Source organism: Pieris rapae, chromosome 13 (genome assembly GCF_905147795.1).
Source record: "Pieris rapae chromosome 13, ilPieRapa1.1, whole genome shotgun sequence".
Taxonomy (NCBI): Eukaryota; Metazoa; Arthropoda; class Insecta; order Lepidoptera; family Pieridae; genus Pieris; species Pieris rapae.
Window position 1 is genome coordinate 8,597,851 of NC_059521.1, and position 25,836 is coordinate 8,623,686.

General features: G+C 33.7%; 4 protein-coding genes across 4 annotated transcripts; 2 read left to right on the plus strand and 2 right to left on the minus strand.

Annotated features, from left to right (window-relative positions):
- The first annotated feature begins 5 nt into the window (after positions 1-5).
- On the plus strand, positions 6-14,398 carry LOC110995530 (cleavage and polyadenylation specificity factor 73). The gene is made up of 16 exons (XM_045630806.1): positions 6-196; positions 539-602; positions 686-783; positions 908-1,036; positions 1,227-1,404; positions 1,749-1,838; positions 2,500-2,650; positions 3,256-3,431; positions 8,241-8,370; positions 9,139-9,314; positions 9,792-9,932; positions 11,170-11,278; positions 11,608-11,792; positions 12,474-12,599; positions 13,270-13,392; positions 14,229-14,398. The coding sequence occupies exons 1-16, from the start codon at positions 123-125 to the stop codon at positions 14,334-14,336; spliced, it is 2,058 nt and encodes a 685-aa protein (XP_045486762.1). The 5' UTR covers positions 6-122; the 3' UTR covers positions 14,337-14,398.
- On the minus strand, positions 4,281-6,917 carry LOC110995529 (delta(24)-sterol reductase). Its single transcript, XM_022262733.2, has 3 exons — positions 6,702-6,917; positions 5,998-6,256; positions 4,281-5,482 (listed from the first exon to the last, which is right to left on the minus strand). Exons 1-3 carry the CDS (start codon positions 6,888-6,890, stop codon positions 4,335-4,337), a joined length of 1,596 nt encoding a protein of 531 aa, XP_022118425.2. The 5' UTR covers positions 6,891-6,917; the 3' UTR covers positions 4,281-4,334.
- Positions 14,399-14,651: 253 nt separating the features above from the next.
- Positions 14,652-21,295, minus strand: LOC110995525 (general transcription factor IIH subunit 4). The gene is made up of 11 exons (XM_022262730.2): positions 21,027-21,295; positions 20,811-20,915; positions 20,365-20,496; positions 19,822-20,007; positions 18,807-18,879; positions 18,338-18,445; positions 17,586-17,669; positions 16,855-17,045; positions 16,227-16,341; positions 15,270-15,410; positions 14,652-14,906 (listed from the first exon to the last, which is right to left on the minus strand). The coding sequence occupies exons 1-11, from the start codon at positions 21,173-21,175 to the stop codon at positions 14,763-14,765; spliced, it is 1,428 nt and encodes a 475-aa protein (XP_022118422.1). The 5' UTR covers positions 21,176-21,295; the 3' UTR covers positions 14,652-14,762.
- A 1,103-nt stretch (positions 21,296-22,398) lies between these two features.
- LOC110995527 (pro-epidermal growth factor-like) lies at positions 22,399-25,284 on the plus strand. The gene has a single exon (XM_022262731.2). The coding sequence runs from the start codon at positions 22,963-22,965 to the stop codon at positions 23,623-23,625; it is 663 nt and encodes a 220-aa protein (XP_022118423.1). The 5' UTR covers positions 22,399-22,962; the 3' UTR covers positions 23,626-25,284.
- Positions 25,285-25,836: the final 552 nt, after the last annotated feature.

Here is a 25,836-nt window from a genome sequence, read left to right on the forward strand (position 1 = left end):
ATAATTTTAACCTATTTCATTGTTTATGTAGATTACCGGGTGTTTGTTACAAATAACTAATACATACATTTTATTAGTACTCTAAATGAAACTGTACTGATAAATACAGAATTCATATAAAAATGACAACTAATCCACGGAAAGGCGTTGATGCTGTACCATATGAAGAAAGTGATCAACTAACTATTCGACCCTTGTAAATAATTTATTTTTTATAATAATATTATTAAATTTTCCTTCATCATCTATTACTTATTTACGACCTTAAATTCGTGATCTCCTTCTGCTGTATGGTTGTCGTTAGCAAAAATAATAATAATCATATTATCTGCTATTTCTCAGTAATATCCATGCAAGAGTTTGGTATATATGTATTTTAAACTAAATATAAAAATTGAAAATAAATTTTCAAGATGGTCTCTATCTTGTAAAATTATGTTTAAAATAATTATTAAACAATTACTAAGAAACAATCACTTTATTATATCCTAACAGTAACATCTTGCTGATGAAATTACTAATTTACAAGTTTTTTTAGAGGTGCTGGGCAAGAAGTAGGGCGATCATGCATAATGTTGGAATTTAAAGGGAAGAAAATAATGGTAAGAATGCATATTTAAATTTATTACTAATCAAAAGTTAGGTTAATTGTATGTTGTGCTTAAGAAACAAATTCTTGTTTTAGCTGGACTGTGGCATTCACCCAGGCTTATCAGGAATGGATGCATTGCCATTTGTAGATCTTATTGAAGCTGATGAAGTGGATTTACTGCTCATATCTCAGTAAGTCCATATATACCCATCTTTGGATTTTTAAGGAAACTGTTAATGTTATTTTAAATATATTTATGTAAAGAAAGATCTTGTTAACTTGAAATAATATTTGTTTAACAATTTTTATTTTCAGCTTTCATCTTGACCATAGTGGAGCATTACCTTGGTTTCTGACAAAAACATCATTTAAAGGAAGAGTTTTTATGACACATGCAACTAAAGCTATTTACAGATGGCTTGTATCAGATTATATTAAAGTTAGGTATGTGTTGGTTAAAATTTACAGTTACACTTAAAACAGTTTTTAATTTTTTTTTAAATCTGAAATGTTTTGTATAAAAAAATGCTAAACAAATTTTTTAAATATTGAGATGATATAATTAATTTGTCTAAGTGATTTATTACATTGGATGACCCGCTGTGTTTAGTACTTGTTTCTTTTTAATTTTCAGCAACATATCAACAGAGCAGATGTTGTACACAGAGTCTGATTTAGAAGGATCCATGGATCGTATAGAAACAATCAACTTTCATGAGGAAAAAGATGTGCGAGGAGTGAGGTTCTGGGCATACAATGCTGGGCATGTGCTTGGAGCTGCAATGTTTATGATTGAAATTGCTGGTGTTAAGGTAATATAAATAAATTAAGAAATAGCTTTAAATTTATATAAATCCAAAGTACTGGTTGTAATAATAGCAAAACTATATTAAATTAAAATCAATTGAAAGCATAGCCATTAATTCTAATCCATTGACTAACAAATTTCTTAAAAAAATTGATACTAATAATGATAGGGATGGATAATACAGATAGGATCTTAGGATTTATAATCGCTTGACACAAATTTTAGGAAGGGTTTTTTTGACGCAGATTGTATATTCTTTATATACAGAACTTAAGAGGTCTGTATAAATAATGCATTTGCATCAATGTTTTCTGAATGTCAAATTATAGAAGTAAAAACTATTTTCAGGTTTTATATACAGGAGATTTTTCAAGACAAGAAGACAGACATTTAATGGCAGCTGAAATACCCACTGTACATCCTGATGTATTGATAACAGTTAGTTATTTTTTATTTATTCAAATAAAGAGCAGACAGTATATCTCTCCTTCTGGTTTTATCTTTCCATTTTTTTCATAGTCACTTTGTCATAATTAATGATTTTAAGGTACCAAGAGTTTTTTACACCGGTTTTTTTGTCTTCTTTGCCGACGAGTAGCAATGTCTACCGATACAAATTTAATTAAATAAATGACGTGGAATAAGTGATACCTGTATCTTTATTCCATACTAAACATATTTTGTTTATATTCAATTAAAAGATAACAATAAAAAAAGAGCAATAATTTAACATAGGGTAGTTAAATTATCTGTAAAATGTTACTTACAAATGTGTAGTATTATCTCAAAGTCAAAATCAAGAATCATTTATTCATATAACATAATGTAAACTTAAGAACGTCAAAAAAAGTAATATACATTAAATGCATCTAGTTTTACATTTACTGTCAGTTCTCAAATCAAATGCGTAGAACAGAAGAGAACTGGCAATGAACTCTCCGCCACTGTTTTTAATGGCGAAGTTTTTTTGTTTTACACAACGTTTGTAAGGAGCTGCAACCATTACACCATGTTCCACAGGGCATCATAATCTTAAGCAATCTGAATAGATATTGGGGTGGTTTTATGTCATGTATTTTTAGTCCAATGTTTTTTTAAGGAATCCACATACGGAACACATATACACGAAAAACGCGAGGAGCGAGAGAGTCGTTTCACAAGTCTTGTGAGTGATATAGTGATGCGTGGTGGGCGTTGCCTCATACCAGTCTTTGCTTTGGGACGCGCACAGGAACTTTTACTTATACTGGGTAATGTCATATAATTTACTTATTCATATAACAAAAGCAGCACATATTACAAATTATCTGTAAGTTCTTTTTACGGCCAAAAACCTTCTCAATCCATTATTGACCATCTGAGATAGACATCATAATAAAAGTGTGCTCGAAAAAAATCGATGGGTTATAATAGCCATCTGTCGATACAAGCTATCGATGGTAGGTACGATCGGTGTATGTGGATAGACCTTTTTATTAAAATGATAGTTCAATGTGGCATTATCCTACCTGAAGATTTTAACTTACACAAGTTTTTAAAATAATTAAAAAGCTATTTGATATAAAGAAGAGAATTACATCTATCCTACGCACAGAAATTTATTGTCTTCGTAGGGTTTGGTTTGGGATGCAGATAGGAGATCGATCTGAGATTGCGGATTAATTATTGGGTTCGGGCGTTAATCTTAAAACTCTTTAGTTACAGCAATCTTTTTTTCCCTTCCGATATTTGGTTTTTTTCAATCAGTCGATCTGCAACCTTTTTTTTAGGTCTAGGCCTCAGATATCTGTATCCGTTTCATGATCATTTGTTAATGTAATAGCCAAGTCCATTGAGAAGATTCTTTATCTTATAGATGAATACTGGTCTCTTCACCCCGAGCTGCAAGACATTCCTATATACTACGCTTCGTCACTCGCGAAGAAATGTATGGCCGTGTACCAGACTTACATCAACGCTATGAACGACCGCATCCGAAGACAGATAGCGGTCAATAATCCGTTTATCTTCAGACATATCTCTAATTTGAAGGTCAGTTATGTTCATATTTAAAACAATATTTATATAAATTTTGAATTTGCTGAAGTATTTTCGAACCAATTTGACTTAGGTTGAAGAAAAGAGCGTATCAAATCTTAAAAGGCCGACAACGCCCTCTAGAGCCCTCTGGCATTGAGAGAAAGCGTGAGCTTCCTGCTCGTTTGCCCCCTGTTCTATAAAAAAACATTCGAGAGCGTTCAAGTATTACGTCACGCAATTTTTGGAGATTCTTAATCCCCCCCGCCCCCAAGTTAGTAACGTAACGTTTTCTGTACCCAATAGTAAAACGTTTCATTATCACTCGGTGACTGATTATACCTAAAAGATTCCATTTATGTTGTGTAAAGTATGGGAAAGTCGAAAATAATATTTCCATTTACGTATAATTCAAACCCCGCCCCGCATCGTAACGATTTACCCCCCCCCCCCCCCACAAAATTCGTTACATAATACTTTAACGCTCCTTAATTAAAAATACAGTTTCGTCGATGTTGATAGTTATCCAGTGGCGCCACAAGTATGTAATGGCTTCCGAATAATTCACAAATGTCGTAAAGTTTTTTGGAACAAAGATACAAGATACTTTTATTTTTTTCTCTGCGGTAATTTGCAATCAGCCCTAAAGCTTTGAGCGAATTTTTTGTGTGGTGCTGTCATGTGGTGTGACTTGACTTGGAAGCATCTATTTATCTTCTGCCTAGAGCCACTGCCGGTCTTCTAGCTCTAGAATATGGTCACGTTTTATTCAACTTACATACCTACTGTCTAATCGTGAGTTTGCGAGTAAGGATCGTTCGGATGACAGCTTAACTTTCTTATTCAAGATACTAAAAAAATAAATGAAATGATTTTGCCATAAAAATTTATTCGTAATCAAATGTTTTAATCCAGCTATTAACTTAAAATCGCATTGTTCTCGCCAATTGCAAATACATCAATTTCTGGTTTGACCTTATCGTACAAGTCTGGGAACGCACCTTCCGCTTTATACTTCTTTCTGATGTACTCGTACAATGACAGATCAAACATAACCTCAAACTCTTTCCTCGTCATAAAAATGTCCGCGTAAAGAAAGGAGAAACCTCCAACGTCTCTTGTGAACTTCTCCATTTTTCTCATTGCTTCTACTGGGTTGTACGGTTCCTTATCTTTCACCTTTCCTGGTACTCCGTACACCCCTAAATCGTTGTACATTGCGTATTTAGTACCTGGCACCATATAAATAGAGGGCGGCCGACGAAGCTGGCCAGACGATGGACCGTGATCAAATACTTTGCACGGATAAACTAGCAATGGAAATTTGTCAAATAACTCCGTGCTTAAGTCAATCTGCTTTTCCAGTTCGTGTATAGGTAACACGATATCTTGGAATACCTGTTTCGTAAAAGTGTATGCCCGTACTCCAGGTGTGGTAGTGAACTTCAAAAACGCTGGTTTCGGGGGTAACAACCAGCCAAATAGAATTCTGAATAGTGGGTGGTTGCCAAACGATACCATGTCTTCGACTACCCAGAAAATAGATCTATTATGCCGAAGAAGGTAATCTCTAACAGGTATCAACTCCTCAGCTGCGCCTTTCTTTAAAAATGATTCGACGTGTTTGTAAAACCATGGCTTGTACCATTTAGAACAGTGATTGATAGGAACTAAGGGGTCGTAGTCGGAATAATCTCCCGTCATTATGACGGCTTCGTCCTTGCTGAAAATAGTGCCTTCGATATAATCTGGATAGTATTTGGGTTTGGCTTCATTCGCACCAGAATACTCCCTTAATGTATCACAATAATTCTTCTGTCCAGTAACTGGCGTGTATTTTATTTTTATGTAAGGCTTTATTTTGACTATTTTAAGTGTCAACGCGACTAGAAATCCTAAACTGCCGTGAGACCAGGGCAGAGCTTTGTATAAGTCTGAGTACTCATTGTTCGCGGTGGCCGTTACCAAGGATCCATCACCCAAAACGACTTCATAGCTCGTAATTGTTTCATGGTAGAGGCCAGCTTTGTGGGAGTGAGTCGACATTCCCGTGCCGAAAGCGAGACCTAGAAAAACTTGGATTAAAGATTTTTATAAAATCATGTCAGTAATCTAGTATTTACGAAAGTGGAATTCCCAATCTTTATGTGGTACTTAGATGCCATACAATATGCCCTAATACAGAAGTGGCAATGGGCGGGGTGGGTCATAAAGCAAGATACACCGATAAAGATAGACTTTAAAGACTTTATAGTAAGGACCAAGGGGAAGAAGGAGTTAGGAGAACAAGAGGGCACCCCAAGAAAAGGTGGATAGAAGAAATGAGAAAGTTGGAGGAGACCTTTACCCGCGAAGGGGTTCCGATCGACGGCACTGAATTTATATAAGATATAGGATATACAACAGGATATATAAAATAATTTCTTAAAATGTAAAAAAATATAAGCTGTCTATAATCTTTTTTGTAACGATTGGCTATATTATTATTATTATGAATATACAAGTAATGAAGCCGGACCCTGCCAAGCCTCCAGGGGCAAAGGAGTTCTGTTTCTGCCTTTACCTTAAACACGTTTCTTACCTCCTAAAGTTGCGTCAACTAACTCAATGGTCACAGCAAGCGAATATCCTTTAGGTATAAGATATTCGGTAATATCTCCAATAGTACACATTGGTTCCACTCGAACAGTCATCTCCTCTTCGTTTAACTCCAAAATATCGTATAATGGTATGGGAATACGATGGTGTAGGTGCTTTTGAAAGAACGTTGTCGATAGCGATAACCAATTGGGCCGAGATGTGCATAGCAGGCCTCTGGGCTGCTTCTTCCATTGCTGCACCTGCAAATTTGTACACGATTTTGTGAATGGCTTTGATAACGTTTTGGTTCGATTTTGCTCTCACGTATTAAATAATTCCTACCGTGGGGTCCTAGTATATTATGTATATAAATAAAAAAAAGGGTTTATTAATTTTAAGTTACATAGGCACATTTTCATTCCTAGGTGTAAGATTCGGAAACCCTTTTAAGTAAAAAATACCTGTGCCAGCCTGTACCTGGTTCACAGCTCTTCCATAAATATATACTAATTGTATAGTAAATAGCAAGATAAATATTTTTGTTTGTTGACGACGAATAAATTGAAAAACTACTGGACCGATTACAAAACTCTTTTACGATTGGTTTCATCTAACATAGGCGTTATTTTGTCAAAAATAAAAAGAATGCTATAATATGGCATTAATTAATTAACGCTAATGAAAATAAGTTAATTAATAACTTACTCTAGACTGTATCTCTTTGACCGCAACATCGTGTCTTTGTGAGCTACTATTGAAACGCCGCACAGCGTTGCGTATGCGCAGAACCAATGTGAACATGAAGCTGGCCGGCAAGCAAAATGCGCAGACAACTAACTCGCGGTGATCCTCTAGCCATTTTATCAGTCGCTCCTTTACGAAATCCGGTAGCATGCTGAAAATCTATTATTATTTAATAATATTTTCTGATTGTTAAGTAGAATACATTTATAATTGTACATATAATAACACTTCACAGTTTGTATAACACGTTATTTATCGGTTTTGGTACTTTCTTGCCAATGGTATGAGGTGCGGATTTATTATTTTTAATTACGAAAAATTTCAAATCATGTGTATGGTATCAGACTGTATAGTTGATAAGAAAGCAGTTTTCGCAACGCAACTTTGAACTCTGATTTTCGTTCAAAATTATATTTTCTTATTATTACCGCATTAACATATCCTTAATCATCAAAGACCTGAATTCGACGCATATCATGCGAAGTTCATCTGTTAAGAAAAATTAATAAGCACATATGTCTCACCCACACTTTAGTGTATTTAAACCTTAGCCAGAGGTCACAAAAGGTACAAACATCATGTACTGAATTAAATTATAGCTTACCTTAATTAGTAATAAAAATATATTTAAATGAATGATGAGAGATGACACAAAGTACTACTGCGAATGAAACTTAAATCATCTTTGGTCTTATGAAATTATCTTAAGGTCACTTTATATGAAAAAATTGATAGCATTGACCGAGAACGTGTAATCGCGGCCTTTGAATTTTTATCAGTTATAAGAAACGTAGTAGGTATAATGTTTTACACCTTAGCGACATCTACAATATGTCTGTACAAACACTACAATGGGGCATATGAATCGCCCTAAGTTATTCCAACCGAACCGAACGAAGTCGTAAAAACAAAATTATTTTTTTTCAGGAACATTACAAGAAGGTAGTGCTATTATTACTAGGATATTAAATACATTACATATACCTATATACCGAATTAATCCAATTTTTTCTTATTTGACGATTTAAACATTGTTGTTATAAGTGTAAATAATAACTAAATTTACGTTATAGCAATGTATATAATAATACTGAAGAGCGAAAGCGTATTACAATTATTTCACTGTTAACATTATTACGCACGACACAGTAACCACACCTTAAGATGGAACATTGACGAATGTCCAAAATTATTATTACCAATCTTCATTTGTTTTTAAGCGTTAACTTTTATTATGGTATAATTTCAATATAAACTAAAACTTTCTTTGTGGTTGTTGATATCGATATCAGGAATGTAAAATTGGAGACACATGCACAGAGCTATCTTTTTCAAAAAGATAGCTCTGCGCAAGTGTGAGTAATTACTTAACTTAAATTTTAGAATAGATATTAATAGATTGTAAGGATTTTTTTTAGTATAAAACATGCTGTGTTTGCATGTTATGTGTGTTGGTTATAAGTAAATAAAAATAAATCATGTTTAATAAATGCATTTCAGGGAATAGACCATTTCGAGGATATAGGACCCTGTGTGATAATGGCGTCTCCGGGAATGATGCAGTCTGGACTCTCCCGGGAACTCTTCGAGTCGTGGTGTACTGATCCTAAGAACGGTGTTATTATAGCTGGTAAGTGGTTAATAAAAGTTGGAAAATATATTTATATAAATAAAATCGCGAAATATGTTGCTAAACGCAAAACTGGAAAACCCTCCTATTCGAGTATTTTTCAAAATTATTTATTCCTTGTAATCTGAGAAAGTTTTAATGGCGAGAACAATTTGGTTAGTATTGAAAAAATAATAAAATTTGAGTCCTAAGGCTTTCATTCTGGAAAAGCAAACAGTCTGTGGGGTAGTGTATCTAAATGTTCCATATGTTGTTATGTAATACCTATACTACATCCATGTATACTATCTATACATATATATATCACTACATAGTATAAAACAAAGTCGCTTTCTCTGTCCCTATGTCCCTTTGTATGCTTAAATCTTTGAAACTACGCAACGGATTTTGATGCGGTTTTTTTAAATAGATAGAGTGATTCAATAGGAAGGTTTATATGTATAATAACATCTATTAAATAGTGGAGAAGTACTGTTATTTTTGAGGTTTCTAATGTGATGTCGTAAATAATTATATTTTTTCCGCTTACATTGCAAACGCAGGCTGAATCCTACGAGTTTTATCTAAATAATGTACTAAGTATCGTACACATTAAAAAGGTCTACAGAAAAGTCCATAATGGTATATGTCTATCTCTTATGGATAACCCACATTAAACATTTTTATATACAACGTTCACAGATTTTCTGTAGTGTATTAGTACGAAGTACCGTACGAAGCCGGGGCGGGTCGCTAGTTAATATATATATGTATATCCGATGTCCATAGGTTACTGTGTGGAAGGAACTTTGGCTAAGACAATTCTATCGGAGCCTGAAGAGATCACGACGATGTCAGGCCAAAAGCTGCCTTTGAAGATGTCAGTGGATTACATCTCTTTCTCAGCGCACACAGACTACCAGCAAACGTCAGAATTCATCAATATATTGAAACCACCGCATGTGGTGAGTGTATTGACAAAATATAGAAATTTAAGATGAAAGGTCATGTCTTCAATTTTAAAGGTTTGGTATGTTTTCGTAGTTACCTAAATACATATTAGGTTTATTGCTGTATTTTTTATTTAAACATTGATATATGACAGTTACAGAAGGTTCTACTACTTGCCTATTTAACAAAATGTTTATATGAAAGTGTTAGGCGTAGACGGGTTACCGACTTAACTATTATATTATTAACAAAAAACTATATGACAGTGTCTGGTACAGAAGTTTCACCTACTTGCCTATTTAAGAAATGTTTATATGACAGTGTCAGGCACAGATACAGAGGTCTGAGGTTTAAATGCGATAGTTTTTCCCTTGAAAATTTTCATGACATTGTTGCACGTTTTTTAAAAGCTGTTTTCGTATTAAAGACGACTAAGAATTTGTGACTATATTTGCAGGCGTTAGTTGCCTTAAATAGTCCTCGATTTCAAGGTGTTGGTGCATGGAGAACAGAACGAGATGTCTCGGCTGAAGGCAGCGCTGCAGCGGGAACATAGATCGAGGCTGGCCGTTCATACGCCGAGGAACACACAACTACTGGCCCTCACTTTCAGAGGGGATAAAACTGCAAAGGTATGCTATATAGACTTTAAAATTATTTTGATTTTAAAATTATTTTCTGCTGTATTATAATCTGCTAAGAGATTAATACTTTATAACTAGGTATCGCTTCCTCTTCAAGTTGCCTAGCCTCATTAAAGCTCTTAATAACCGTGTTGTACCTGACTATATTATATAATAATATTGGCTTTCACCAGTATAATACTCGAAACAGCGAACGACCAGGCTTCAGAAGATAAGCCACTCTTTATATGGAAATTGTATTCGTTTTTACAACAAACTCCCGACTGAAATTAGAGAATTATTGATAAATAAATTCAAAGCACTTGTAAAACTTAAATAAATAAATAAAGATTTTAATAAGTTTGACGAATATCCAAATCATCCTAATCCTTGCTCCAGTTCAACAATTTGTATGACTCAAAAGATTAAAAAGAGTGGCGAAAAGTTTCTTGCCAGTTCTTCTTTGCTGCTCAACGCCATTGATTTGCGAACTAGTAGGAAGTGTAAATTTAGAATCAATTTAACATCTTGTACATGTACTTGCTTACCTATATAAATAAAGTTATTTTGACTATGAGGTCTTAGTGCAGACATACTTAGATAGAACCGAATTGTTTAATATATAATTTTAATCGTGTTAAAAAAATAAATTCATAATATCAAGAACTTGTCTAAACGCTTCTTTAGGCAAAACATCGTCCGTCTTTATGACGTCATACTTCTAAACAATCGTCAAGTGTTCTACGTGTTAATCTTTTTTAAATTCCACATATATTTAGATAAAAACTGGTCGAAATTAAAGTCCACGACACTAAATAAATTCAAAGCTCTTGTTAAAAGTAAATTAATTAATAAAGCCTTTTATAAATGTGACGAATGAACCTAAATGAACCTAATCCTTGGGATTGATTTGCTCCAGTTCAAACAATTTGTATTAAAAACTTGGCGATTGAAAAGAGTGGCGGAAAGTTTCTTGCCAGTTCTTCTTACCCGCTCTACGCCCTTGACTTGCGAACTGGTGGTAAATGTAAATTTACGATTAATTTAATTTGTTTTTCTTGACGTTCATAAGTGTAGATATTTACCTAAATGAATAAAGATATTATGACTATGACTATGACTATTATAAGGATTTGAAAGACGAAGATTTTATTCACTGGCAAGGGACGTTGACCTCGAACTGACTTACTTGTGACCTGTCAGGTGACTGGCCGATATTTTTTTTTATTAACTCTAAATATTTTAGGTAATGGGTTCGCTAGCCGTAGAGCCTCCACAGCCCGGGGACACATTACAGGGTGTTCTCGTTAAAAGGAATTTTAATTACCATATATTAGCACCTTCAGATCTTAATAGTGAGTATATAAATACATAATAATAATTAAATTCCTTTATATTGGTCTATTTTTATGTGTTTATCTAGTAAAAGATTAAAATGAGATTCAATCAATGAGATCAATTGGAAAATTGATTTGGCCCCATAAGGTGCACAAACAATAATCTATATTATATCTATCTTTCTATCTCATTTTGTCTTACTTTAAATCTAATGAATTTATTATACTCTGTCTCTTTTTACTGTCGCTTTTTGTTTCATTGACTTTCAAATGCAGAAATCTAAGACGAAAACAAAGTGTTGAAGCACTGTTATTTTCGAATACTAACAAATAAATGAATATTCCAGAATACACAGAATTAAGTCAATCAGAGGTTGTCCAACGGCAATCCATCCATTACACGGGCTCCAATGCCGTGCTGCGTCACGCCGTGCTTCGTTTGGCCGGGACCGTGGAGTTCCTCAGCGAGACGAGGTGGAGGCTCTATGGGTGCCTCGACATGATCATAGAACCGCCTGTTATCACGCTAGAGGTATTAATTTTTTTTTATAATATAATAATAATTATTTATTTATTTTCTCCCTTAAACATTAACAATAATAATTCATAATATAGTGACAGTATTGGGAGACTGGTTTCCAAACTAGGTAAGAACCTGTAATATGGATAACCAGGCTTCCATTCCATAGCAAGTCATATACATAACAAAAAGGAAGTTTGTAAGGGATTGTGTATGTGAGTGTGTGTGTATTTGTGTGTGATAGTGGGGAAGGGTACGCATGCGTGTGTTAGTGAGTGTTAAAGGGTGTTTGACATGACAACTTAATCTTTGGTCCAAATTAATGTTTCTATTCTTGATTGTGCCGATTGAATGAACAACGCCAACTTTTATTATTGATTGATTTCAATTTCAGTTTTTTTTATTTTATTTGATATACATTTTAATTTATTTTCCTCCCCGCCTATTTATTATCTATGTATAAAATACTTTTCTTTACACGGTATGTTACAGCATCGAAACAGCATGACCGACTTTATGAATTTTTTTGCTGTGTTTGGTAAATCTGAAATAAAGTATGGATGGCCGTCACCAATGTTTTTTTTTTTTAATTTTACTAAGATTTAGAATCAAAAACACATCATCCACAATTTTCCAATTCTCAATGTCTACGGAGTGTGTGTCATTAACATCTTGTGTTTATGTTGTTAACAGTGGCAAGCGCAGCCGGTGTCAGACATGTACGCGGATGCGGTGGTAGCGGCCTTACTGGCCGCGGCCTCCATGCCCCAACCCACGCATCTGCCTCTCGCGCCCAAATTGGACCGGATGCACTTTAAGGTACATAAAAACATTTTTTCAATGTTTTATTTATTTACAGAGATTTTAGTTTATTAACATAAACTTGAAAATTAATAGTTATAAGCCTCACAATTTCACAAATAAGTGTCTAAGTTCTGACTGAAATTAGCTAAGAGTCTGATTAAAGGTGGTTGACAAAAACCCCTTTACTTCTGTTAGTAAAACGTTTGGTTTTTTATTTATATTTATTACATGTATAGAGCTAGATTTTTATATTTCGTCATTGAACAGTCAATATATTAATATATTTAAAAAAATACTCATATTTTTAATTCCGTATAATTCTGACAGCAACAAAGCATCTGGAGCATCTCTATCATTTTTTCTTTACACCGGTTTTTGTACAGCGTCTCTCTTATGACAGAGTACAGTTCTGAGGACGATGAGTCTTTCACTTGCTTATTCAAAGGCCACGTGATCTTTTGACTTCTGTATTACCAACCACGATCAGTTTCTCCAAGTTCTCCACCTCTGCACATTGTATGGTAAAGGAGACAGGATGTATATCGGTGCATTTCGCAGTCCATGATTTACATTCGCCGCCAGCACCACATCTCATGGGCATCCAAATGGGCAAATAGCCTCTAGGCAAACACTGGTCAAGAAATCATACCTTCGTTAATAGTAGTAAAATACTATATTTTAACAGGAGTGCGTCATAGAGATGCTTCAAGAAATGTTCGGAGAGGACTCAGTGCCGAAGATGTTTAAGGGCGAGAAGTTACACGTGGAGGTGAACGGCAAGAGAGCGGATATTGATCTTCTGGCCTTGGTGAGTCATCACATACATCAGAGTAAATTATACTTCCATAGAGTTCGGAACATAGAATTGTCTCTGAATCTTCATTGTTGTTGTTGATTATGGTCTGTGGCAGAATGACCAGTGCTGTAGAAGAGGTAGGTAGAGCCAGGGCCACAAGCACTTAGCAAGCACCTTAACATTATTTAAAAATAACAAAAATTATTTGGCTATTTTTTTAATTATAAATTATATATTTTATTAAATAAGTTAGAAACATCTCAGAGAAAATTTCAGATTAGACTAACTATTCTGTAATTGTGCACTACAGAAACTTAAATCATTGGTTTTAGGATGAAATCACTAGGAAATTGTTAAAGAAACATAGTAATTCACTAAAACTAAAACACATGTAACGAAAAACTGAAATTCAAACTTAAAATTATTTTTAATTTAGTGAGATAAACTATTACAAACTAAACAATCAAATCGTCAAAGAGAGAGAATAAAATTGATACGATTGTTTAAACTTTTGTAAATGTTTCACATTTTTGTAATAGCTATTGGTTGATGTATTCGTTTAGTGGTTACATTTTAGAACTTGAGATGGAAGATCTGTCGCATAACGTCTTGCAGTAAACGCAGATTTTATTAACACATATACAGTGTGTATATATTTTAGATAAACAAATACAATATAGATATACGAATACATGGAGTGATCATATACTGGTTGGTACATGATCATCATTTATTGGACCGTAGTAATAATAAATCTACAAAGAAGATACTAAATAACTATATTTTCAAATAATGTGATTATAGTATGTTTATGAACAACACTTAATATAAAAATATTTATATTCCAGGATGTAACAAGCAATGATGAAGCGTTAGAGCGGATGGTTCAGTCGGCCATTTCAAAATTGTACGCAGCGTTGGCACCCGTTAAACCACCCCCACCACCTACTTGCTGATATTCAGCCATAGTTTAAATAAATATAATAATATTTTGTATTAATAAAATCCAAAGGCATAATGGTAATTTTATTTCACTACAATTCCCTGCAAGGAAAACTTTACATGATTAATTAGTTAATTACTAACGGAATACAATTTTTTTAAAACCTGGTAACGAATTGTCTTGCAGGTTTATATTTTAACCCGTAAATTAAAGTAGTAAGTTTTATTATTTTATATCAATTTTTATCATCGCCTCTGCGTAACTTGATAGAAAGAGACGAAAAAAGAGTTAAGTGTAAAATTTTGAGGACTTAAAAAAAACCATAATATTAATATAAAAATTTATTTACAATATACAACTTAATCTAGGTATTTTATAAGTAGACATCAGTTTTTATTACTCTAGTGTTTAATTTTCTCCATATTTTGTCATTTTTGGTCTATGAGGACTTGGAGTAGCGTTTCCAGAACTTCTTGACGTCATCGTGTCCCGGTCTTGTCACAACCATAGTACGAGTGCGCTCGTTCTGCCAACTTAGTACGCCCTGCGTACGCGCATAATCTCGTAATACTACGAAATCAGCCTGAGAAAAAAATATTTTTATTTATTGGTATTATTAAATATTAATGATGATAATTCCAAAATAAGCATAATATCAATCATTTAAGTTACAGTTACGATAATAATAAAAATAAACTAAAAAATATTCCTCCACAGACCCTGGATATTCGGGACAAAAGAAAATTACAGATAAACTCATAAAAGGCTGAAATGGAAATGAGCAGGTCGTATAACTAGAGCACAGTATAAAATCAGATGTATAGGACGACAAAAGAAAAGATGGCCAGATGACGTAATAAAGAATTATACTAACAGAACGAATACTTAAGAAATGTTTACTAACCAATTGTTAAAAAAACAGCTTAATTTATAAATTACACCATACCTGTGATAAGAACTGGTTGTAGACCACTCCCTCGGTGTACGTGAAGCGGTTCCTCTCACTCTCCCAAAGTCTTATTTGATCCACGACTGTTGGCGGGAGAAGCGACGATGTCCGGATACCACCAGATTCAGCACACAGCATCTGAACAGGTCAAAAATTTACTTTATCATCAGGTATGAGATGTCAGGATTGTAGCAAGTGAAAAAGGCGTGATAATAGAAATAAATAAGTATATTATTCTATATTTAATACAATGTCTGAATAAAATTTTGGAGTAAGAGAAATTAAAAAAAAAGACCCAAATGGTTATAAATAAATTTCGCCATTTTTTATTAATATAAGAGGAAGCTAACGGCTTGAAGAGTAACCATAAAGGGCGACATCACAGCCCATGGACACCCATTTTTAGTGGGTGCGTTGCCGGCCTTTGCGGGAGTTCACTGTAAGTTTGAATAGTTGGAGGATGTATCTCTCCCGTACCGGGAGTTGATAAAGAACGCGCCTTGTGAAACAGACTGTGGAAGACTTTCAGCCATTAAGGTGATGTTATGAAATTTTCTACGTTTTTATGTGTCACTAGCTAAATAATACATGTCCTTTCTAGAAACGTGTGTACCTCTAAAACGACTGAACCGATTATGATGAAACTTAAAACTTCCCCAATTGAGGATACACCTATCGACATTAAGTTCACAAAAAGTTGTAGACGTAATTTTGCTCGTATGCTTGGCAAAGTAAATATTTAAATATACACTATCAAATACAGGAACTAATCACCGATTCACCGACGATTTTTGAAGTCGGTAAAATGATAGGCCACAATCACGATAGTATATTTTACAGTTTTATTGAATTCTAGAGAAATGTCAGAGTTATGGAAAATCTATGTGATTTTTGAGAAGTATATATTTTCTTTTGACATCTTTACATAGATCACATTTTTTATGGTCAAATCACCTGTGGATGTGCATGCTGCTCCAGAAACTTGATGATCTGTTGCGCAGAGATTCCACCTCGAAACGCCTGACGCACTGATTCACGAGTTATCACTCCGACCACCAAATTAGGGAACCTATAAAAAAATAATACTGTCATTAAAACGTTACTAGCATTAGACAAAACCATACGTAAAATAAATACAAAACCATAGACAAGTGTATTAAAAGAAAAGAATCGTATAATTCGTGAATTAAATGTAAGATAATTCAAGGTTAATAATATACGGCTGGGTATTTACTTTCTTTTTTTATTCAACAATTTTGATATTGGAAAAAACTGATTTTTTTATATAATTTTTTCCAGCAGTTCTTGATTTTACTCGTTACTAACATATATACTTCGTAGGGGACAATATGTGCAGTCGAGTCGAGAAAACAGTGTTTGTAAACACAATATGACTTCTTAAAATATATGTAAATATTTTTTTATCCCCCCCCTCTAATACTTATACATACTAATAATACTCTACTAATACACTTTCAGGACACGACCGCAATAATAATATACTAAAGTACTACAATAAAGTAATAAAACATTTTAAGTCATTTATATCCGCCATTTGGAAATAGCTTATCACTAATCTTACCTATACATTAGCTCGGTGAAGAGTCCCAATAGTGCGACTTGCAATGTGCTCTGCGTATAGCCGTAAAGTCGATAATTACTCTCAACGACTATATACCCTTGGGACCTTTTGGCTTCCAACGGCGCTATACCATCTCGAACACAGGTTATATTCAGCGCCAGACGCGTGGGGTAAAAGCGACCCGCTTTTCGCTGTAAAGGTCAAAAAATTGGTCATTTTTGGATTCTGCAAAGAGCATCTTACAAGATTGTAAATCTGTGGTCATAGATCAGATAATAATTACATTTTTGCTCAGATGACTTATTAATATATTGAGTGTTTCATATTTTAATAATCCTTCAAGATTTCTTAATAATTTAATTGTTTGTCCTGTAAAGTATCGTTACAATTGCATTTATCAAATTCTGACCTATGGCCAAAGAAATAAAGTAATTTATATAATTTTATCGCGTTCATTAGTTGCTACTAATTTACACTTTAAGCCAGAGATTTGACGGTATTTTTTTTTTGTTTCTCTGAAATTTTAAGGAAATAAAGAAAAACTGATAATGGGTCGTTTTGATTTGTGATTAGACTAAACATAGTCAAAACAATGTACATGCATCATTTTAAATTCTTACCACAGCTTACAAAATGGAATTTTTACTTTATTGTTTATAAACATGAATTTTGAAGTAATTCTAAATAAAAGGTATAAAAAATCACTATATAGTAAAGAAACATAAAAATACCTTTCTCTGATAGACGAGTCCAAACTCCCTCAAATGCTGTAAAAACATTAGCATATTGTTGCTCATGCCTTCTGTACTATAATCCTGAAATAAATAAAAAATATAGTTTGTTAATATTTTATTGTCAACACAACAACTAAAAACATTGGCGCTACAACCTTTGGTATATACTTAAATTTTTTGTATTTCGTGTTATAATTATATTCAATATAGTAATTTTGTATTCGTTATATTTCTATTAAGAAATAAAGATATTCATCTGGGAAGAAAGTTTTATTTTAAATTAATTTAATCTGTTGATTTTATAATTTAAAACATCAGTTTTATTTGAATATGAAGAGGGGTTCCACAAAGGCACCAGACAAGTCAATGGCACCGGTTCATTGGTATTTTTATCTCAATTGTAGTTAAATAAGATTCAGTAGTTATACTCTCTCTTTCGATCAAATTCTGTTTATAGCGTGATAGAAAGAGACAATTCAGTTTAAAGAAGTTTAGTTTTTAAAATTAATTTTTGATATATAAAATGTATGTATGTATTAATAATGTTTTTTTATTAAATAACACACTGTTAACTAGCACTATTGTTTCATTTTTTTTGTGTAATAGGAGACAAACGGTGAATAAGAATTGGTACGCCCTTGAAGAACTGTCAGTCGAATTCTTTCGGAAACACTGCAGTTGGCTGATTTCACATATGGAACGGGGTAAAAACTGCCTTAAGAAAGCTGATGAAATATCTGTTAACTCACCTTTCCAAGAGTACTAAAACTGAGTTGGTATAGATAAGCTAAACATTCCGCTGAACTCAGATTCCTCTTCTCCGCAGTATGTAGATAATGTTGAAGGAATAACCATACCTGAAATTTATTTACATAAGTACTTAAATCTCATATATTAAATAAAATCCCATACGACGCAATCTCTGAAGGATTTTTTTATAGCACAGGGGTCAAAGGGACTGGTCGCGATTGCGTTGCTGGATCTTCAAGATTTGCTACGAACTTTTCTTTCTCTCTACTAGTCTATATCACTCAGGAGATTTCATTCTTTAATGCTCAAAGTGGCACCATTTCTATTGTCTATAACATTCAACTTTGTAATCTGTGGATGTGCCTTATAATGTGTCCCCTAATATTGTACATGAGTACTTAAATTAGTTAAACAATATATTTGTATTACGCTGATATTATTTAAAAATTGTAATTAAATTAAACTTACTTGTTTAGCCGTACTGAGCAAAAGGAACTGAAAGCCAGCTTTGGTTATAACCGCTGAGCCATCCTCCGCATCTCTAAAAATAATTAAATTTTATTTCATATTAAATTACTACTACCTTAAGATACCTATTTATTTGCTTATCAAGTGACAATAAATAAATACATAATTAAAAATTACTGAATATCAACTAACATTTATTACTTTTTATTTATTACCAACAAACACAATACAAAGTATGCAGTGTCTGCACCGATTTATAATATTAAATGTAGAAAGCGTAGATAAAGCAAAGAATTTGAGACAAAGACGAGGAGTCTCTAATGAAATTCTAAATAATTTTAAGTTGCAATAAAAGTAATTTTGTAAATTTATTATTATACATGATCCTTCAAATACTCCCCAAAACCTACTAAGCTGATTTTGATGAAACTGGTTTCTAAGTTGGAATACAACTGTTGGTATGATATGGTTGGTGAACTTTTTTCACTTAGGCTTATACTTATCTATTTCTATCAGCATAATATAGCAGCTATGGCATAAACAGAAGTTAATTGAAAGAGAGTATTACTACTAAATAATATTCAACTACACTTGAGTTAAAATGAAACGGTGCCATTGACTTGCCTGGTGACTCTGGGGCCACTTCACATATAAATAAAACTGGTATTTTAAATTATAAAATCAACAGATTAAATAAGTTAAAATTAAAACTTTCTTCCTAGATAAATATCTTTATTTCTTAATAGAAAATAATATCACATATAAACAGTTAACACACAATAAACACCTAGTTATCAACTTCTCCAAAAAAGGAAATATGTACTTACTAATTTTGAACTTTAATAAATTGTAAAACATATGTTTTTTATTTGACATTCATAAGCATTTACAGTTTAATATAGAAAATTTAACAGAAAATATTGCTCATTTAAACAAGCTCAAATCAAGTGTAATAATTGATTTGTACTGTTATTATGATTATTTTTACAAAAATATTGATTCAAATATATTGTACCTAGTCATGAGTCCGGCATGAAGCAATATCCTTACAGCATCAGCACTAATTCCTTCTGTTTGCTGACTGCCAACCATGTAATGAAGAACACATTCCCATCGCTCAAGTGCATAGGCATCTAAGAATGCTACATCCCTGGCTTTGCCATCTGGTTCCAAGGTTTGAGACATACTCCATGGGCGGCCACTGAAACACAATATTACGCATTTAATACTTTTTTCCTTAAAACAAAATGAGTTTGGATAGAAAAATTCATAGAAAAGGTTTATTGGATAGTTTTACACAATTCATCCACCATAATGTTTTATTAAATGAATTAAAAAAATATATAACATGGAAGTATTTTATAAACAAGTGCTAATTCCATTGGCCTGTCTACTTATTTGCCTCCTGTCCTATAAAAATCCATTTATGAAAACTTTTGTGTATAAGATAACTCCTTCTATCTACTGAGTTAACTAGGCAAAATGTGTTAGCAACATAATGCTTATCGCATTACACTGTAATAGTATAATAGTAAGCAGATTTTAAAAAATAACTTACCCACCCAAAAGAGCAATTTTTAAATTTTTCTTAAATGACTGTGATAATAACCATCCCGGTAAGCCTCCAGGTATAGGTGCCTCATGCCATACTGACAGTTCTGATAATGCCTCAGAAGCTTTGCTTTGTTCCCTTAATTAAAAACATATTTTAATAAAACTTATTTTATAGATAAAAATATGTATTTATACCATTATTTTCATATGAAGTGATTGTCAGCAATAGGCTATTTAAGCACACTAAAAACAAAGTGTTAATAAGAGTCATTTGTGTAGAAACATTATTTTAAAAATTGTTACGGAGTAAATAATTAAATCTTATTATAATTACATTTAAATCTCTCACTATTTCCACTTATTGAAGGAAATAAATATATATTCCTTTTACATAATGTAAACAGTAAACCCTTTAAGGGTTAATGAGTTTGAAATTAGAAACTTATATACTTAGCATGTGTTTGTGTGACCCACGATGCAACAACTGCTTGTGGGACTGGCTGTTCGACAAAAAGAAGGCGAATTATAAAGTGTCGAGCCAGTTCTGGCAATTCTCTGAAAGAGATAAATATAGTCTTAAAGAATTAAAATCAAAAATTAATTACAATTCACTAGAAACTGCTATTTAAACCCAGAATTAATCCATATATAAATTATTGTACTTACCTATACACTGCTAAACAAATTGTAGGGTAATTGTATAGAGTCTCCAAAAACTGAGAAGACCGACTTTTAAGATACTCGTGTAGATCTTTACATTGCAAGGTAGGTGTAGCATTTAAGTTAGAAGATTTCGATTTTGAGGATTCGGACATTTTTAATGTAATTAATGTTGGAGTTACATTCAAAATATTCAATGTATTTTTACATGAAAAATGTTGATTATTGTGAGTAAAACTCAAACACAGATCACTACATTTTATTTTGAACAATGAGAAAAAGTTAATTGTCTTCATTATTGGCAACTGTTCACTGTCATAATTCATATTTGATAGTGGCAGTTGTCATATACGATAGCTTGGACCATAGAGAAAGAGAATCTGTCGAGAAAGTTATCAACGAATATAGTAATGCTTTGACGAAAGAGACAAACATGTTTTTGTTGATATCTAATGGAAAAAAATCATAGGTTTAGGTAGGTTCGCCAATTTTTTTTGGATAAAATTGCCTTTTTCATGCCTTCTATCAAAATAAAAAATGTTTGAGGGTGTTTTTTTAAATTTGGTACTAAAAAGGTATATAATATTAGTAATATTTTAAGGCATAAAATATTGACAGAAGATGCTTGATGTTTACATTAATGAGGACTAATAAATACTAAAATATTCAAGAAAATTAAAAATAAAATTGTCTCCTTATAATATTGTTATAGCTTCTGTATTTTTTGAGCATTCACAATCCAAATTTAAGAGACTACCTATACATTTTATTTTAATATTATTTTATACCCAATATTAGTAACATTTATATTAATTCACTTTAACTAGCAAAAACCAAATCACAGACTCTAATCTGCCGTAAAAATTTACTTGGTACCACTTAATTGCAACAAATATAAACCGATCATGACAATAGGTACAATAAATCTATTTAAATGTTTGGTCTTCCATAAAATTTTGACAAAAGTTTGTGTAGTATCCACATTTTAATTTTTCAAAACAAGCCATGGTGATGGCATTACTATGTTATAATATAATGTATAAACGTAAAAACCAAGGCAAAAAAGGTCCATAATCTCATTTAGGTCATAGGGTCCAGACATATTAAGTTAAAAAACCCTCTAATCAGTGTTTAAGATTAAGATTTAGTGTAGATTTAGTGTAGCGTATCCCTTCGCTTAGTCAAAAACACCTTCATATAATATAAACTTAGTTACCTAATCATTCCTAACAGTTCCTATGTACCTACTAATTGCTTACTAGTTACTACGATAATTAATTGGTATTTAGGACTGGGTCTTGTTGTAGGTTTCTTATCAACATTTTATTCGTTGTGCAGCTATAATATAAAACAAGTTTAAAACACAAACAATATGCTCCAGAACCTGATCAAGGTTTCTCAAAAAAGGTTAAAGCAATAAAGTTTAAAATCGCAACGAAAAACTAGGTATGTATTGCTTGTAAGAGCTATACCAATGGGACTTTTTTTATCTCTTTGTCTCGTAAAAGAAAAAAATATATTCACACATTGACGCAGTGCGTACACACACCGACAACTAATCTATACACGGACAGGTTGCGCACACAAACGACTCGCGTCTGAGTTCACCGCATTCATTCTCGTCGGCAGATGGCGGATGCAGTAGACGCCTTCCATCAGTCGTGCACAGACAACTCGTTGAGCGCAGTGCGATTTCGTTCCGCTTAGCACCATTTTGTGTGTAAACTTTCGAACGGGACATTGTGTGTATGTGCTCCGTGAATAATTTTTAACTACGAACTCAGTGTACAATAATTGAATCGTGTTTCACTTTCGACATGCCCACGGTGGAATCGAGGAGATATCTCGGGCGCTAGAAACCGCGCCTCCGTCATGAGCGAGTGATCGTCGACGTTAAAAAAAGTTGACACAGGAAACATGTCTGGGCGGACCGCCGACGCGGATGCGAGCGAAGGGTTCGAGTTCGAAATTCGAAAGCGGTCATGTCATCGCCTCTCGGATTTCGTATAAGTCACCGTCCAATGTCAAAATCGTGTATTTACCGCGAGCGCCGAGCGTCCGGAGCGAGCGGACAATGCAGTCTTTGGTAGTGTGGTGGGCGGTGGTGTCTGCAGCTTGGGCGCTGGCGGGCGCCTGCTCGAGCTCCATCTCGAAGCGGCCCGCGAGGCCTGCGAGGCCGCAGCGCCCGCCGCCGCAGCCGCAACCGCAGCCGCGTCTCAACGTCACCTTCCCCATCTTCAAGTGCGAGCCCGACTACTCGGAGTATTATTGCCTCAACGGTGGAGTGTGCTTTACTGTAGTGATCTCGGACAGTCCTATCTATAATTGTGAGTGCCGAAACGGTTACGTGGGGCAGCGGTGCGAGTTCAAGGACTTGGATAACTCGTATGTGTTGACGAGCCGGCAGCTCATGATGGAGACGGCGTCGATCGCCGGCGGCGCCACTGTGGCCGTGTTCCTTGCGATTCTAGTCTGCTTCGGGGCGTGGGTGCGGCTGCACCGGCGGGGCAAAGCGCCTCCGTCGGCTGAGCGCGGCCTGGTGCACCTGGTGGCTGTAGCGACGCCCCGGGGTCAGCTGCCGGTCTGCACTGCTCCTACTCTATAGACATTCTGTTCATACATGTACATATAGTTAGATTATGTGTTAAGTTATGTGGATCGAACGGGAGTAAGAAAATTTATGTGATAATTAATTTACGAAGCATATAATTTATTTCTGAGGAATTTCTTTTGTATATACCGAAACTGAAGTTGAGAATTGTCAAATTTCTGTTCCTTCAGCTGTGTTTGTGAATAATGTGTACATGGTTCTGTTTAATGTTGTATGTTGGACTAGTGAGATGGGCAATGACCATGTCCCTATAAGCTACTCGCTCGTATTAGAAGTTGTTATGTTGTATTGTTGGGTTGTATAACAGGTTAGAGGGTACTCACTCTGCTGAAACAAGATAACTAATCTCATTCCATGTAGTAATATAATATTGTTTATTATAAGAATTCAGTTTAATATGTCCATCATAGTAATGATTGAGCAGAGTGATGACACTTGCTACCTGATTCCACTGCATGTTATTGTTTTGTATTGTAGTAAATGTTTAGTAAATGGGCCTTATTGTAAAGTCTGCAGAGCATTTATACTCAAATAGATAGATCTATGTCCCAGTATAAAAACACCTTTGTATATTGCAAAGGTGATCATTTGTATGAGTCTCTGGGCCATTTATATTGGTAAATCAATATTGTATTTATTACTTGTTGTGTTGTGATGAAGTTCGATACTTGTGAGGCAGCGAGTAGCTCAGTTCCTATTGCTGTAGCACATTCCATCGCACGGTTAGAGTATATTACTGGTGTCAGTATTAATTTTGTAATACATGTTAAGCCGGCAGCTTTACTTTATTTTTTAATTTATACCTGATATCCCACTGGGATAGAGCTGTATTATATTCGTTTAATGATGGAGACCAGCCCTTGTGAAAAGGCTTCTTGTAAATATAGCCCCTGTAGGTATTTATTAGATATTTATAAACATTTATTTATTGACTGCTTTATTTAGTTAAAATTCATTGATCAGCCGCACGGATTTGCCATGTTAACGGTTACATCCATAAAACCTTGCTAAGCACGGCCTCGCAATCATATGTCCTATGTAATCTCATTGTGAATCTCAATAATTGTAAAAATTGTATAACATTGGATGGTGTCTTAAATGTCATTACCTCACTGTCAATTGCCAGTCTGTCCCTATTGCTTGAAGCTAATTTTTTACCGCAACAACTAAAAATTCATAATTGTGTATTGTATAGTAATTTATTATAAATGAAATATAGAATTTGAATAAATCATTTATTGTCAATAATATTCTATTGTAAAATTTCTTAATTGTATTTATTGTCTTTGTATAATGGTGGCTTGGCTGAGGGGATGACACAAAAATATAGTAAATTTGTTAATAGGCTGTGACAGTAGTACAGGATCTGATAAATTGGTGTTTTTTATTCTAGACCACTCTACCATTGTATGGCTTTCATGTGTTGACAAATTATAGGACCAATCTATCAGAGTCTGTATAAAATTTTGTCTTGTGTACCATGCTGTATTGTCAATTCCTAAGAGATTGTTTATATAAACATTCCAAAGTATATGTAAAATATTACCTACATCGCTAATAATTTTGAAATATCTGTTAAGATGCTACATTGTTAATTATACAGTTTTCTATTGATCATTTGTTAAAAGAAAATTATACGAAACTAAATCTTTATACATGTTTTTTATTCCCGATCCTCAGGCTTCAAAACAAAAAGGTTAACAGCCTTTTACAAACATACTTTTTAACTTAAGATTGGTTCTCACAAACTTGACCCGCTTTTAAGATTTGTAAGATAACACTTGCTAATTGATTTTCGACATCCCATATGAAACAACCTAAACAACGTCTTTTGGTAGTATCATGTTGCTAAAAAAAAAATAATATTAGTTTGAACTAATCATATATCAGGTAACTACTGGCGCCACTTACTTGCACAATTTGTATCATTTAATTTGATTGAATAAAATCAATTCTAAGATTACGTTCATGGGCTGTGAAATTGATTAATTGGCCATTTAAATTAATACGTGTATCGGGTTCAACTTACCAAGTGTTTTCTCTTATATATAATGAAATCGTAAGAAACGCCGCCGATTTTGTTTAGGAAATGAATAAAAAATACCTACCTGCTTGAATGCGGCTATGAAAATCGAACGAATTACCTTTTCAACTAAATTTTACAAAAAAAGAATTCTTTTTGTAAAGGCATCAATCGTTTGAGTT

Bases quoted from the DNA above. Each gene is read 5' to 3' on its own strand.
- LOC110995530 (XM_045630806.1), top strand. From the start codon at position 123: ATGACAACTAATCCACGGAAAGGCGTTGATGCTGTACCATATGAAGAA. The intron at 197-538 runs GTAAATAATTTA...AAGTTTTTTTAG, and splicing joins CAACTAACTATTCGACCCTT to AGGTGCTGGGCAAGAAGTAG. The intron at 1,037-1,226 runs GTATGTGTTGGT...TTTAATTTTCAG, and splicing joins TCAGATTATATTAAAGTTAG to CAACATATCAACAGAGCAGA.
- LOC110995529 (XM_022262733.2), bottom strand. From the start codon at position 6,890: ATGCTACCGGATTTCGTAAAGGAGCGACTGATAAAATGGCTAGAGGAT. The intron at 6,257-6,701 runs GTAAGTTATTAA...ACAAATTTGCAG, and splicing joins TCAAAGAGATACAGTCTAGA to GTGCAGCAATGGAAGAAGCA. The intron at 5,483-5,997 runs GTAAGAAACGTG...AAGTTTTTCTAG, and splicing joins AGTTGACGCAACTTTAGGAG to GTCTCGCTTTCGGCACGGGA.
- LOC110995525 (XM_022262730.2), bottom strand. From the start codon at position 21,175: ATGTCCGAATCCTCAAAATCGAAATCTTCTAACTTAAATGCTACACCT. The intron at 17,670-18,337 runs GTGAGTTAACAG...TATTTATTTCAG, and splicing joins GTTTTAGTACTCTTGGAAAG to GATTATAGTACAGAAGGCAT. The intron at 14,907-15,269 runs GTATGGTGTAAT...TTTTTTTCTCAG, and splicing joins ACAACCAGTTCTTATCACAG to GCTGATTTCGTAGTATTACG.
- LOC110995527 (XM_022262731.2), top strand. From the start codon at position 22,963: ATGCGAGCGAAGGGTTCGAGTTCGAAATTCGAAAGCGGTCATGTCATC.